The 16,624-nt window shown below is 41.2% G+C and overlaps 1 protein-coding gene across 12 annotated transcripts in view; it reads right to left on the minus strand.

Moving 5' to 3' along the window:
- Positions 1 to 372, minus strand: part of LOC122550811 (periostin-like) — a 124,884-nt gene extending 124,512 nt beyond the window's left edge. For 2 of the 12 annotated variants that reach the window (XM_043692103.2, XM_043692113.2), the window contains exon 1: positions 184 to 372. In XM_043692103.2, coding sequence (XP_043548038.1) covers positions 184 to 302 — 119 coding nt within the window. In that variant the 5' untranslated portion in view covers positions 303 to 372. The remainder of the gene's footprint in view (positions 1 to 183) is intronic. The other 10 variants (XM_043692106.2, XM_043692102.2, XM_087988293.1 and 7 more) reach the window with 6 other exon arrangements.
- Between the last annotated feature and the right edge of the window lie 16,252 nt (positions 373 to 16,624).

The raw sequence follows: 16,624 nt of genomic DNA on the forward strand, positions 1-16,624 counted from the left end.
ATATTGTTGCAAATTCGACTTTGAGTGTGCAGGAGGCAGGGTTATAGTCACTTTACTAAATTACCCAGAAAAATTGCAACAGCAGGTTCTTTTTTGAGGTTGATAATTTTTATATTAGCACATTTTCAGTGTGTAATTGCATGGATTTCTAGACTTTTACTTTCAAAATGAGAATTTACTTACCCTCTATCCTTCGCTCTGATTCGACTGTGAGACAGTATCTTGTCATAGTAAGATGACTCGGCTTGATCAAAGGATGTCAAAACAAAGAGGCTGAAGGTGCCTAAAAATAAGAACTTCATCTCGGCTGCTCTGTCACCTTCTCGGCGGTGAAATTGGAATGGACAAGAGGAAAAGTAACTGGCAGCTTTTATACAACAGCTGAGCTCGAAGGAGGACCAGCCCAGATAACGCACCACTACCGCCTACCCCTGAAAAAAAAGGAGCGAGTTCACGAGCAAAGTGACTGTGGATCACATCCAAAATAGTAAAATACAGACTACCAGACCAATCTCCAGCCGGTTAGCCACCCGCATGAATTATGAAAGTTACCGAGAAAGTCTAACATCCATTAAAATGCACATAACCGCTTGAAATTACTATGCCAACCATGATATACGCCCACATCGTTTTCTAATGATTATTTTTACACTTTTATCCAAGTGGAAATTCAATCGTCAATCTTGCACCTCAGCAAGATAATTATTTGCACAAGTGAGTTACCTTCTGAAAAGTTGCTGCAAATTCCAGGGATTTGAGTCCCCCCCACCGTGTATGTGTGTGTGTGTGAGAGAGAGATTAACCTCACTTTAACTTGTTTACTGTGATTTCCATTGATTAAATTCGAAGCAGACTAACTTCACCAGACTACGGTGTTTCAGTATCAACTCGCTGTGTTAACTTCTATTGTCTATCATTAAAATGTTTTAATTAATTTCAGCAACCTCTTTCTTCTTCATCTGTTCCAGGATCTGTGACCTTTTCAACCAAGGAAACTGAAAAAAGTTCTGAGAACAAAAATAAGCAAAACAGCCAATAAGTAAAGATCCAAATAAACCATGCAGCATTTTTCGGCTCAGAACTTGTTATTTTGCAGTAGGAAATAGCCGCAATTTTGCGCGCTGTACAAATATTACATCTCGTTTTTCGTTTTTTAAAAGGATTCCTTCGTCTCTCCAAAACATTTTGGAAGTTTTATTGCAACAGAGATGCTATATTCGTGTATTTTTGCTATTATTTCGAGTAATTGTTTAAGAATGTTAGTGGATTTTCAATTTTCCACTTTCTCAGTGTAGTCCTCATTGCAAATTTCAAGAGAACAGCAAACTGCACCCAAAGTTTGAATCTGCTACCCTCTAGTGGCTGAATTCAATACTAAAGCTTAATTCCTAATAATTCCATTTCACGCTGTAGCTATGTTTAACTGCTACGAAATTCGTTAGGAGAGATTAACATTGATAGCAAATTAATAATAAAGAAAAACGGAAATGGCAGATGAATCAAACAGATATTTTTCATGTTGAGGATTCAAATAACATCCCAGAAATAATTGTGAACCAATAGTTGAAAAGCAGAGGAACGTAAAGCTATTTAAATCAAAAGGGAAAAGGGTGCTTAAAAATGACTCGAATTAAAGAAAGGGGTCATAAAAGAACTGGCAGCTGTGATTGTAGATCCATTGGGTTTACTTTTCCAAAATTCCCCCGATTCTGAAAAAAGTCCCTTCACTTTGGAAAATAGCAAATGAAAGTTCTCTCTTCAAAAAAGAGAGAGATGGCAGGACACTACAGGTTCAGTTAGTTTAACATCTGCAATCAGGAAAAGGCTGGAATCTATCATTAAGGAGGTTACAGCAGGGGACTTTAGAAGATGTAGGGAGAGTCACATGGTTTAATGAAAAGGAAATTATGTTTGTCTAATTTATTGGAATTCTTTGAGGAAGTAACAAGTAACTATCAATGCTGGCCAGCCACCAGTGCCCATGTCCCACAAATGACTAAAAAAAGCATGATATAAATAAAGATTTATGCACTTGTTGTTCTTCACTGTGTCTCGCACCCGCATACCCATGACATGGGTACTGGTGAAAATATAAGCACTACCGCTGTTAGGCAGTAGTGTGAGGAAAAATAAAAAAAAACAGGAGATTTTACCCGGGTGTTCCTGGAGAAGGAGCAAAGCATTGAAGTCACCGTTTCCAAACTTACAGCTGTTTGCTTCATTTCACTTTTTCATTGATCCCACCCAGGATCATGCATCGTGCAGACACACAAAGTGAAATACCAAATAATTGAACAATTGAAAATGACACTTACCTCTCCCATGTAAGTGTTCAAGACTGAACAAGACTGCTCACAACCTTGTTGTCATATTTGCCCTTAATATGAGCTCCTGCCCATATATCTGTGGCATCACTAATACTCTATTTATGGTAACATCTATTTCCCCCATAACATTGTCCAACCATGCCCATGCCTCTGCAAATCTGCTGGAAACCATCATCTATGCCTTAGTTATGGTTAGGCCTTATTATTTAACACATTCCTGGTCAACCTCCAAAAATTCTACTCTTTCGCAGTTATACAAATCTCTGATTCCTGTGTCACAGCAAGTCCCAGAATTGGTTCCTGGTCAGCAGCACCTCAATTTTAAAATAATAATCTTTGTCTTCAAATCCTTCCATGACCTCCTCCCTTCCTATATCTATACCTATATCTATATCTATATCCTATATCCGCCAGCCTCACTACCCTTCAAAATGTCTACATTCCTCTCATTTCAGTTTCTTGGACATCAGAGATTTTAATTGCTCCACCATTGGTCGGACTATTCAGCTGCCTAGACGTAAGCTCTTGAATTCCCTCCCAAAATAATCCCAGCTCTCGATCTCTCTTTCCTTGTTTAGGACACACCTTAAAACTTATCACTTATGGGGTCGCAGGTAGATAGGATAGTGAAGAATGTGTTTGGTATGCTTTCCTTTATTGGTCTGAGTATAAGAGTTGGGAGGTCATGTTGCAGCAGCTGTACAGGACATTGGTTCGGCCACTTTTGGATTATTGCATGCAATTCTGGTCTCCTTCCTATCGGAAGGATGTTGTGAAACTTGAAAGGGTTCAGAAAAGACTTACAAGGATGTTGCTAGGATTGGAGGATTTGAGCTATAGGGAGAGGCTGAATAGGCTGGGGTTGTTTTCCCTGGAGCGAAGGCTGAGGGGTGACCTTATGGAGGTTTATAAAATCATGAGGGGCATGGATAGGATAAGAAGACAAGGTTTTTTCCCTGGGTTGGGGGAGTCCAGAACTAGAAGCTATAGGTTTAGGGTGAGGGGGCAAGATGTAAAACTGACCCACGGGGCAACTTTTTCACACAGAGGATGGTACATGTATGGAATGAGCTGTCAGAGGAAGTGGTGGAGGCTGGTTCAATTGCAACATTTAAAAGGCATATGGATGGTATATAAATAGGAAGGGTTTAGAGGGATACTGGCCAAGTGCTAGCAAATGGGACTAGATTAGGTTAAGATATCGGGTCAGCATGGATGAGTTGGACAGAAGGATCTGTTTCTGTGCTGTACAACTCTATGACTCTATGACCAATTCTTGGCCATTTGCCCTCGAATCATCTTGTGTTGTTCTGTGTCAAAGTTTGCTTTACTGTGAACATCCTGGGGTGGCACGGTGACTCAGCAGTTAGCACTGCTGCCTCACAGCGCCAAGGACCCGGGTTCAATTCCTGCCTCGGGCAGCTGTTTGTGTGGAGTTTGCACAATCTCCCAGTGTCTGCATGTGTTACCTCTGGGTGCTCCGGTTTCCTCCCACAATCCAAAGATGTGCAGGTTAGGTGAATTGACCATGCTAAATTGCCCGTAGTGTTAGGTGCAGGAGTAAATGTAAAGGAATGGGTCTGGGTGGGTTGCTCTTCGGAGGGTCGGTGTGGATTTGTTGGGCTGAAAGGCCTGTTTCCACACTGTAAGGAATCTAAGAATCTAAAAAATATTGACTTTGTTGAAGGTGTTATATTAATGGTAGTTGTTACTGCATTTGTACTCACACCCACACAGCATGGATTACTAGTTAAATCCATTGTCTGCATAGGTCTAACTGCTCTCCAAGTCTCATAACATCCTGATTTGGATATTCATAATCCTTTTTGTCATTGAGTTTCACATTCGGCATTATTATGGGAATGAATGGATCCTCAGATCAGCAGCAATTTAATGCAACACTCACTCTTCTAAGCAAATAAGTATGGTCAGTAAATATAGCTAGGCCTATGAGGTCCAGAATCTAAGAATCACTTTTTAAAATTCAAATGTTTTTAAAAGATCATTATATGAAAACCTACATGATAAACATTGCAAACAGTGACCTCATAATTGGGGATTTTCCAATATGATTGTTAACCTTCATTGATTTAGGTAGAAAGTCGTTAAAGGAGAAATTGAGGACTGCAGATGCTGGAGATCAGAGCTGAAAATGTGTTGCTGGAAAAGCGTAGCAGGTCAGGCAGCATCCAAAAAGCAGGAGAATCGACGTTTCGGGCATGAGCCATTCCTGAAGAAGGGCTCATGCCCGAAACGTCAATTCTCCTGCTCCTTGGATGCTGCCTGACCTGCTGCGCTTTTCCAGCAACACATTTTCAGAAAGTCGTTCAAGCCAATAATACTGAAAACATATCCACTGCTTGCAGCTGTTTAGTTTCTTTGCAGAGCTGAAAATGTGTTGCTGGAAAAGCGCAGCAGGTCAGGCAGCATCCAAGGAGCAGGAGAATCGACGTTTCGGGCATGAGCCCTTCTTCAGGAAACCTTTCAGTGTGTTAACTTTCATCTCATAAATCAATTATGATTTGGCCCAATTCTAATTGTGTCTATCTAATAGTTTCAGTATTTATAGCAGGATTAAATTTAATTGTACCCATCTTCAGTAACTGGCTAAGTCCACCATTACTGATACCTTAAACCAAGGTCTGAATTTGCTAATTGGCAAGAGGGCCAGTCAGAAACAATACAATTTTCCTCCAGTGATAATTTGATGTAGATATTTTGCTGGTCAGAAAATAAACTTTACATGGCCTTACTTATCCTTAATACGTAAACTGGCACATAATCATATAATTTAAAAGTAGAGGAAGGCATAATAGCTTAGTTCCTTTAGTGGTTACATCATTTTATTTTAAGAGACGTGTCATCGTTTCTTTGTATTTTATGTGAAAATGTTCTCACATTCTTTGGAAAATATTTCCAGTGTGGCTGCAACATCACATGTGTTTTTAATAGGAATGAGTTTTTTTTTGCTTTGGATTTCTCTTATTAAACAGAAAGGAAAATTTTGTTATTCCTGACCTTCAATCCAAAGCTACAACAGTTACTCCATCAAAACTCCTGTAAATCCCTCCAGACCCATGATAATGGATACGCCCAATGGCACAACACTATGTGATTTGTCTGTACTTCACAAATTTCTCTTTGTAACGCACATTTTAGCTTAATATTTTAAAAGGTAGCAGGCTAAAAAGTCTTTTGTTGCAACTGCATGCTGGGAAAATGGCTTTTATACTTTTGTCTGCGTGTGTGTGTGAAGGGTGGTCTTATTGAGGTTTATAAAATCTTGGGATAAGGTGAACGGCAGGTGGTCTTTCCCTAGGGTGGGGGATTTCATGACTAAGGGGTATATTTTTAAGATGAGAGGAGCAAGATTTCAAAAAGACGTGAGGGGCAACCTTGTTACATAGAGAGTGGTTCACGTGTGGAATGAATATCCAGGAGAAGTGGTGGATGCGGGTCCAGTTACAATGTTTAAAAGGCATTTGGATAAGTACATGAATAAAAAATGTTTTGAGGGACGTGGGCTTGGCACAGGCAAGTGGGACTAGTTTAGTCTGGAATTACGGTCAGCATGGACTGGTTGGACTGAGGGTATGTTTCTGTGCTATATGACTCTATGACTCTATGTAGTACATAGGGAAGAATCTCACCAAGCTATTGCAATAAGTTATTGACAGATGTAAGCAGCTGGTTAAACTGTGACCAAGCACAGACAAGTTGGGGACAGTACTTAACCTGATCTGATTAGGATAATCCCAATGCATTTAAGCCCTACCAAATGGCACAGTGTACGTCAGCATGCTTATGTGTTGTCGCACTGGGTTTCCTTTCTGAAATATAAATGAAAGAAGAAATTAAAACTGGGGACTATAGAACAGTGAATTTGATACTGGTGTGGAATATCTGTGCAATAAAATTTCGGAGGAGGCATGTTCCGAACATTTGGAAAGCTTTACTGTTATTTGGGATTGACTCAGGGAATAAAGGACAGAAGTTTACCATTCCCTGGATGGTGAGCTTTTCGGATGGGGATGATCAATAAGATAATGGGGAACAGCATTGTGACAATTCACCTCTGCAATCCTGCTGCTGATACATCTACCCAGCAGTGGCCTGCAATGTGGATCAGTGTTTGTTCTTCAGAGGTGGACAGCCTTCGTGTAGTTAAAACCCTTGTATTAATGGCCACTTCACAGACACACTAATACTGCGTCAATGATGAGACAACTCTCTGCTGCATAGAGATGCTGTTAGATGACTGGAGGTGGCCTTCATGAAGCAGTGGAGCTAGAAAAGGCAGCTCCTGCAGCACTAACACCCTGTCCCTATGATTTCCAACCTAATAACGTTCTGCATTTTTGTTATGTGCCTGTCTGAGTTAATAGAACATAGAACATAGAACATAGAAGAATACAGCGCAGTACAGGCCCTTCGGCCCTCGATGTTGCGCCGATCCAAGCCCACCTAACCTACACTAGCCCACTATCCTCCATATGCCTATCCAATGCCCGCTTAAATGCCCATAATGAGGGAGAGTCCACCACTGCTACTGGCAGGGCATTCCATGAACTCACGACTCGCTGAGTAAAGAACCTACCCCTAACATCTGTCCTATACCTACCCCCCCTTAATTTAAAGCTATGCCCCCTTGTAATAGCTGACTCCATACGTGGAAAAAGATTCTCACTGTCGACCCTATCTAAACCCCTAATCATCGTGTACACCTCTATCAAGTCACCCCTAAACCTTCTTTTCTCCAATGAAAACAACCCCAAGTGCCTCAGCCTTTCCTCATACGATCCTCATAGGTCTCCAGCCTATCTCAGCAGTGAGCAACTCTTCGATTAGTAGGCCACCTGCAATAACATTGCCAGACCAGTCCCTCTGTTGTATATGCAGGCTCAGCTTTCACTCTTCACTCTTATATCAGAACCCCAGAGCTCATAAACCCTAGGCCACAGCTGCAGCATTCATTCAAATGTCGCTGTTTCTGATGATGTCATGTTCCTTGATTAGCCGAAAGTATTTGTTAAGATGCTGTGTAGATTCAGTGAGATTAGGAAACAATATCAAAGGACTCATTGACAAATAATGCAATTTATTTATCTAAAAAAAAAGTAAACAATTCCAGGGAATCATGGCTAAAGAACTCAAGAACAGTGAAAGTGAATAGAATGGCTATTCAGAAATATAATTGGAGACCATCCCTGAACTGAAAACATAATAGAGTAGTCAGCATGGATTCCAAAAGGACAGATCATACTTGATCAACGTTCATGAGTTCTTTGATGGATTGATTGAAAGAATAAATCAAGTGGATGCAATCTATTTGTAGTTTTGAAAAGCACTCAGTAAAGTAGAACATTTTAGGCACGTGACTTAATAGAACATATGCAGTCACAGGACGTATCAGAATACGATTGAGAATATCTGATTTTAGGAAATGCCTTCCTTTTAATAGATGGGAACATCAGTTTCAAGAAACTGGCAAACAATCCTGAAGAAAGAGCAATTCAATTCGACCTTTGGTAAATATAACTCAAAGGGATTTTTTCTTGTGTTGCTGGAATGGTGGGAAATATATGCACAGCTAGGATTATAATAGTCACTTCGGTTGTATCTGGAAGAATCAGTTTTTTTTCAAACCATTTCAGGAAATGCTTTGAAATTGAAATGTAAACCAGTGATGTCTCCATTATTCATATAATTTCCAGTCAAAGAAGCTAAAAGTTCCACTGTTTATAGGGTGGTTTCTTGGTGAAAACTAATAAGCCAGGAGAAAGGGCCATTGTCTAAATTTAAAATTAAATTATCATGTCTGAGAATTAAAGGGTTGTTTTGAAGTTAAAAGATAATTACTTTAAATTTCTGTTTGGAACATCCCAAGTTTGCCAAGTTGCAATGGAGGAGAAAGAGCCTTTTGTTTCTCACTTTACTCACAGGAATCAATCAGTTCTCAACTTGGGAGAAAGCAGAATGAGAGAAAGGGGGAAAGCAAAGGCCTTATAACAGGTGAACCTGTTAGGACAAGGAACTTAGAAACGATTTAGGGTCTTCATCTGACAAAGGAGCAGTGCTCTGAAAGCTTGTGATTTCAAATAAACCTGTTGGACTATAACCTGGTTGCATGTGACTTCTGACTTTGTTCAAATTTATGGATGACACCAATGTCAATAATATGGTTTGCACAGTGGAGGTCTATACTAACTTACTGGGAGACATTAATAAATTGGTTGAATTGTTGTATAATTGGCAAGTAAATATCAATATTTATAAGGGAGAAGTGATACACAGGAATTAGAAGCAACAGTAGGCTATTCAACTTTGAGTCTGCCCTACTATTAAATATGGTCAGGGCTGACTTTATTGGGGTCTTAATTCTATTCGCTATCTATAGCCTATAACCCGTGGACTTCTATTTCAAACACACCAACTCCCCCACCTACCTTGAACACACCCCTCCCACGTCCCCTGCTATAAAAATGCAATCTCCTACTCTAAATTCCTCCACCTCCGCCATATCGGCTCCCAGGAGGACCAATGCCATTCTGGGACATCCCTGATGGCCTCCAATTTTAAGGACTGCAATTTTCCCTCCCACATGATCAACAATACCCTCCATTGCATCTCTTCCACTTCCTGCTCCTCCACTCTTGAACACCACCCATCCAACTGCAACAAGGGTAGAACCCCACGGTCCTCACCTTCTACTCCACTAATCTCTGGAAACAGCGCATTATCTGTATTTCTGCCATCTACAATAAGACCCCAAGGGCATTTTTCCCTCCCCACCCCTATCTGGGTTCTGCAGAGACCATTCCTTCCGTGACTCCTTCAACCCCCACCAACCCACCCGGCACCTTCCCTTGCCACCACAAGAGGTGTAAAACCTGTGTCCACTCCTCCCCCCTCACCCGGCCCCAAAGGATCTTCTCATATGTGGCAGAGATTTTCCTGCACATCCACCCACCTCACCTACTGCGTCCATTGCTCTCGATATGGTCTCTTCTACATCAGGGAGCATTTCAGGGAACATCTCTGGGATACATACACCAAACAACCCCACCATCCTTGGGCCTACAATTTCAACTTCCCTTCTTACTCCCCGAAGGACGTTCAAGTCCTGGGCCTCCTCCACTGCCAAATCAAAGCCACCGCCTATCAGAGGAAGAACGCCTCATCTTCCTCCTTGGGACCCTCCAATCACACGGCAACAATATTGACTTCACCAGTTTTCAAATCCCCCCTCCCACCACCTCATCCCAGATCCAACCATCCAACTTGGCACCGCCCTCTTGACCTGTCCTACCTGTCCAGCTTCCTTCCCATCTATCTGCTCCACCCTCCCCTCTGACCTATCACAATCACCCCTGACCTGCATCTACCTATCACCTTCCCATCTATCTTCCCACAGTCCCACTCCATCCCCTTATTTATCTCTCAGCCCCTTTCACCCTCCACATTCCTGATAAAGGGCCTGAAACGTCGACTCCCCTGCTCCTTGGATTCTCCTCACATGATCTGCTGTGCTTTTCCAGCACCACTCTTTTTGACTCAGCCTATAACCCTTGACTCCCTTGTCCATCTAAAATCTATCTAGTACTGTCTTGAACAAATGCATGGCCCAGTCATGAATGTCTTCTGAGCAAGAGAATTTCACAAGCTAAATTATCCTCATCTCTGTCTTAAGAGGGAGATCCCTTATCTTTAAGCTAATGAAGCAGGCCATGTTCATATTCAGCATGAGTTGGACAACATCCAGACTTTGGCTGGCAAATCTCAAAAGCTGAGCTTCTGCCCCTTTATGTAAAGCTTTTGATATGGATCATATCAATCGACACCAGTGGGTTTAGACATATGAAATCCAACTGCAAATCATATAAGCTTATTCACTTTTATACAAAACCTGAATTCAAGCTAAGATCTAAGTAGAAAGGGAGGTGAGATTAATTCAATGTTAAGCATTGTCCAGGAAATTTGTCCTGTGTTGGGTGATTTTTGTGTCAGTTACAGGATTAATATCAGTATGTTATGGGTCACTATAAATTACTAATGTCAAGAAATATAATGGAAATACTGTTTCATTCATTCAAGTGTTCTGAGTTCAAAAGAAGGTCATTGGCTCTTTATCTGCTACTACTTCAGCCTGAGGTGTTCTTGATTGTTTTGTCAGTAGTGAGTGTCTCTTGCTGCCTTTTCGCTGGCAATGTGAGAAGGCAGATCTATGTCTCGTTCCAAGTCCATCTCGACTGCGACAGGAGTTGAACCCGGGCTGCAAGCACTATTCTTTTAGATTTCAATCTCCCCATATGTATTTTCTTTTCTAATTTCAGATTTCCAATAATTCATTTTTATTCCCTTTTTTATATTTAGTTTCTCGAGTGAAATATACATCATCACATTTAAATAATTCTTGTTAATAATAGAAAATATCCAAGAAAAATTTACGTAATAGTTTGATAAGAATTATTCATCATGGCTGTCAGCGTGTTGAACAAAATGACAAGAGAGATAGTGACCTATGTTTCAGACATGGTGCCACCTACAATAGGAATTCACACTTATTTCATATTGGTTAATGAGACCAAATATTGATCTGAACTGTGATTGGAGAGTTTCAAATAACCTGCAAACAGCATCAAAAACCTATAAACATGAGAATGACATCTTAGTCCATAAATTCTTTTGTGCCTTTCAATGGGATTAGGGATGGTTTGCAAACTAACCCTATATATCTATTTTTGTTCCATAATCCTTTCAAAACTTCTTCTTCTCTAGGTAGCATTCTTAATAATTTGAGGGAAACCAAGCTACTATAACCTCATTTTAATTCAGAATGGGGAGGGAAGCAGGCACCAGATGTTGTCCAAATGATACTGCACATGTAACACGACCTGCTTCATTAACATAAAAATAAGTGATCTCCATCTTAAGATAGAGATGAGGAGAATTTGGTCTGTTGAATTCTCTTCCTCAGCAGACAGTGATGACTGGGTCACCATCCCCCCACCTCCATTCAGGTTCCCAAACAGCCCTTCCAGGTGAGACAGAGGCTCACCTGCCTCTCTTCCAACCTAGTTTATTGCATCAGGTGCCCCTGCTACATCGGGGAGACCGAATGTAAACTTAGGGAATGGTTCAATGAGCGTCTCAGCTGGGCCCACCATGGTCGACCAGACCTCCCAGTCACTGCCCACCGTGCTGCCTATTGAGCCTATTGAGTCCATAATGACCTTTCAAAGAGCATTCCACCCAGACTTACCACAACCAAACCCCCCCCCCCCCCCCCGACTCTTTCCCTGTAACCCTGCATTTCCCATGGCTAATCCACCCAGCTTGCACATCTCTGGACACGATGGGCAATTTAGCATTGCCAGTCCACCCAAACTGCATTTCTTTGGACTGTGGGAGGAAACCAGAACACACAGAGGAAATCAATGCAATCAGAGGGAGACTGTGCAAAATCCACTCAGACAGTTGTGGGAGGGTGGAATTGAACCGAGCTTCCTGGCACCCACCAGTGACAGATACCCTGCAAGATGTCAGCTCAGAGATGACAGCTTGTTTTCCAGGCTTCACAATCTTGGACTGTCAGCCAATCACTCAGATGTGTCACAGCCAACGGTTCACTCCATTTCACATTCCTGGAGCATTCTAAGGGTGTGAAAGATTATGAGGCATCTGGATGGGTGGTCTTGATGGCTTGTTTCCATTTGTGGTTTTCTGCAATTGTATGTTCACATTAATGCCTCAGACCTGAGATATGATTTATAGTGAGCTATATGGATATGAACATTTTGATAGCGCATCAGCCACAGATGTAACATACTTGCAGATTTGTACATAGGACTGCCGATATAATTTTGAAAAATATCTGTACCCAGACCTTATTTAAATTAATGCTGAATGAAGTCTTCAAGATGAGAGCATACAGAAATGCCTCAGTCAAATGCACCTGCCAACATCATCAAATGTTCAAAGATTAAGTATTTTATCACACATTGTCCAAAATTCATAAGCAGGCAAGATTCAGTCTGAAGAAGGGTCACTGGACTTGAAATGTTAACTTCGCTTTTTGTCCATGGATGTTGCCAGAACTGCTGAGTTTCTCCAGTAATTTCTGCTTTTGTTTAAGATCCAGTTTGAATTTGTAGTTCAATAATATTTATTAATGGATGATAAGAGAAACAATGAGAAAATGCAAGGTTAACATTACTTTAAGGGATAATGGTTATAACAATGTTTCTGTTAGTTGTGCACAATATTGGTTGCTGTTGAAAGTTTCAAGGGTAAACATTACTATAAAGCTATGTCACATATTAATGAATTAAGTTAAAGTACTGAACCTGAAATATATTGATCTCATGTTAGTCAGAAATTTATTGTTGCAAGTAAAAATTCTCTAATTTTTATTACATCATTAATGGGCTGAGTGAAATTCTTGGATTTTCTTTTTGATAATGTACTAGTTTGAACAGATTAACATGTTGCAAAAACAGTGAACAGATAAATGCCACTTTAAGGTTTACCATTCATTAAAAACAGTGATAGAGGAATCATTCTCCTAAGATTTAATTTTATGAACCTGTACTATTGGTGGAGAGCAGTACACATTGGATAACATAAGCACTGCGCAACCTGCTTTTTCCTGTATTTCAGGGAGGCTGTAATGTTTGTCTACTGCCACCCAGTGTACATTAACATCTATTGCACATTGGGCTGGAGTTAGTTTAGTCTTTTCAGCAATTTAAATTTATACTATTTTAAAGATCCCAGTTACTGTTAATACTGAGCAAATCAAATTCTAGAGTGAAACCTGGCTTGATAGATACTTGATAGAATTACAGAATAATTCACTTTTAACAGAAAAAAGAGATGTGTTTTAAAAAAAGGAACTATGAATTGCATTATATTAGACAAAAGATCGGAAAAACCTTATTACAGACACCAGATAAAAAGAAATCAGCCTTCACACTATTTTTTTTATCCCATTAGTATCCTGATATGCATCCAAACCCAGTGAAGAGTCACCACACTAAGGCTTCTTGCTCACAGTGGTGCAAATGTACCCGGTTTCCTTTCAGTGAAGTATTGTGCATTCATTAGATGCTATTTTTCTTCAGTTGAATCTCTCCCTGAAACACCTAAGCCAAGCTAATCTGATCATTATTGTAACATCAGAGCAAACACAAACATTTACTAAACTGAATTTCAAGCAGTTTTCTTGCCAGATTCCTCACTTAAGAGTTTAAAACTTCAGCCTCCACTGTCTAGCACACCCATATGCTGACTGACTGACTTTCTGGAATAAACACAGAGAACAATGGAGAACCTCAGCAGGTCTGTCAGTATCTGTGAAGAACAAAGCAAAGTTAATATTTTGAGCCCAATGTAAGGAAGAGTCATGCCAAACTTGAAACAGTGACTGTCTCTTTTTCCACAGATATTGTCAGGTCTGCTAAGTTTCTCTAGCATTTTCTATGTTTGTTTCAGATTTCCAGCATCCACAGTGTTTTGCTTTTACTTGACTTTCTGGATTGTTCTCTGTGTGTCACTGGATACCTGTTGCTAGCAAAAGCTCTGATTTTGTTACCTCTAATTTTTATTTGAAATGCACTGAACTGTTAACTGCATCTCTAATTCAAGATTGTAAAATTTCACTATAAAATGCGTTTAAACAAAATATGCTTCCAGGCTCTTTGGCATCAAGTCCCCAAGTTCAAAAATGACCATGTCTAGTCCTCACCCAGTTTAACACTCAAAATACAGCACATAAATTAAACTTAAAGATAAACATTGTTATGAACATATGAACACATAGATAAGGAACAATTTAAGGTCACTTGGCCATACAAGTCTGTTCTGCCATTCAGTGAGATCATGGCCATTCTGATTTTTACCTCAACTCCTCATTCCTGGATATCTCTGATAATCTTTCATTCCCTTGTAATCACGAATCTGTCTATCTTGGCCTCAAAAATATTTAAAGATTCTAACTCCACTGCCTTTTGAGGAAGAGAATTCCAAAGACTCACAACTCTCTGAAAGAAAAATATGTTTCCTCATCACTATCTTAAATAGGCAGTCCCTTATTTTTAAACTGTGATCTCGAGTTCTAGATTCTCCTATAAGAGGAAATATGCCTTTCACATCCACTCAGTCAAGTCTGCTCAGAATCATGTTATGTTTAAATTAAGTCACCTCTGGCTCCTTCTAAACTCCAGGGGACACAGGCCTACCCTGACTAGCTTTTCCTCATAAGACAATCCACCCAGTCCTGAGATTAGTCCAGTAAATCTTCTCTGAACCGCTTTCAATGCATTCACATCCTTCCATAAGGAGTGTCCAATATAGAACACAGTACTCCAGATGTGGTCTCAACAATGCCAGATGAAGCTTAACCTCCCCACTCTTGCATTCAATTCCCTTCATACCAAACATAGTATTCTATGAACTTCCCTGACTTACTTTACTTACTGTACCGGCATATTAAGCTTCTTTAATTCATGCACAATGATCGTATAGTCTTTCTGCATCTCAGAGCTCCGCTGCTCTAACCATTTAGATAATATACTTTTTAATTTTTTGTGCCAAAATGGGCAACTTTGCAATTTTCAACATTGCACTCTATTTGCTAGATCTTTGCCTATGTAACCTATCTCTGTCCCTTTGTATGCTACATGTGTCCTCTTCATAGAAACATAGAAAAAAGAAGCAGGATCCGGCCATGCAATCCTTTGAACCTGGTCCACCAGTCAGTAAGGTCACATCCAATCATCCAACTCAACTGCCTATTCCTGCATTTCCCCCATACCCTTTGATCCCTTCAGCCTGACGTGCTATATTCCACTCCTTCGTGAAATCATGCTATGTTTTGGCCACATCTGGTTTCTGCTTTCTTCACAATTCAATTCCCTACCTGTCATCAGCAAATGTAGCTACCTGACCTTTGATCCCTTCCTCCTCATCATTTGTATCAATTGTGAAGAGTTGAAGCCCTAGCACCAAACTCTGTGACATACTGCTCATGATCTTCTGCCAGCCTGAAAAGAAGCTACTTATTCCTCTTCTCTGCTTCCTCTTAACAAGCTAATCTTCTATCCATGCCAATATGTTACCCTATACCATGGGCTTGCATTTTCCACAATAACCTTTGATGTGACACCTTATCAAATAGGAGAAAGTGAGGACTGCAGATGCTGGAGATTAGAGTCGAGAGTGCGATGATGGAAAAGCACAGCAGGTCAGGCAGCATCCGAGCAGGAGAATCGACATTTCGGGCATAATCTTCATCAGGAATGAGGCTTGTGGACCGAGAGGTTAGAGAGGTAAACGGGAGGGGGTGGGGCTGGGGGGAAGGTAGCTGAGAGTGCAATAGGTAGATTAAGGTGGGGCTGATGGTGATAGATCGGAGAGGAGGGTGGAGCAGATAGGTGGGAAGGAGGATGGACAAGTAGGACAGGTCATGAGGGCATGACCTCACCTCCCAACACCAAACCATCATCTCCCAGACCATACACAAGCTCATCACCTCAGGGGATCTCCCACACACAGCTTCCAACCTCAGAGTCCAGGACCACCACACTGCCTGGTTCTACCTCCTATCCAAGATTCACAAACCTGACTACCCTGGCTGACCTATCGTCTCAGCCTGCTCCTGCCCCACCAAACCCATCTCCACATACCTTGATACTGTCCTATCTCCACTGGTCCATGAACTCCCACGTATGTTCGGGACACCACCCACACCCTCCACCTTGTCCGTGATTTTCATTTCCCCAGCCCCCAATGCCTCATCTTCACCATGGATCCAGTCCCTATACACCACTATCTGCCATGATGAAGGCCTCCAAGCCCTCCATTTCTTCCTCTCCCGGCATCCTCACCAGTATCCTTCCACTGACACTCTCATTTGTTTGGGTAAACTGGTCCTCACACTCAATAACTTCTCCTTCAAATCCTCCCGCTTCTTCCAGTTGAAAGGGGTAGCCATGGGCACCTGCATGGGCCCCAGCTATGCCTGTCTCTTTGTCAGTTACATGGAACAGTCCATCTTTCTAGAGTTACACTGGCACCACTCCCTACCTTTTCCTCTGCCACATGGATAACTGCATCGGTGGCACCTCATGCTCCCAGTTCATCACTTTCACCAACACATTCCACACTGACCTTAAGTTCACCTGGGCCACCTCAAACACCTCCGTCCCCTTCCTGGACCTCTCTATCTCCATCAACAAGTGACAGACTCAACAAGGATATCTGCAAACCCACCGACTCCCACAGCTACCTGGACTACA

The sequence above is a fragment of the Chiloscyllium plagiosum genome, unplaced genomic scaffold (genome assembly GCF_037043375.1).
Source record: "Chiloscyllium plagiosum isolate Xiang-an unplaced genomic scaffold, Cpla_swu_hap1 HiC_scaffold_6, whole genome shotgun sequence".
Taxonomy (NCBI): Eukaryota; Metazoa; Chordata; class Chondrichthyes; order Orectolobiformes; family Hemiscylliidae; genus Chiloscyllium; species Chiloscyllium plagiosum.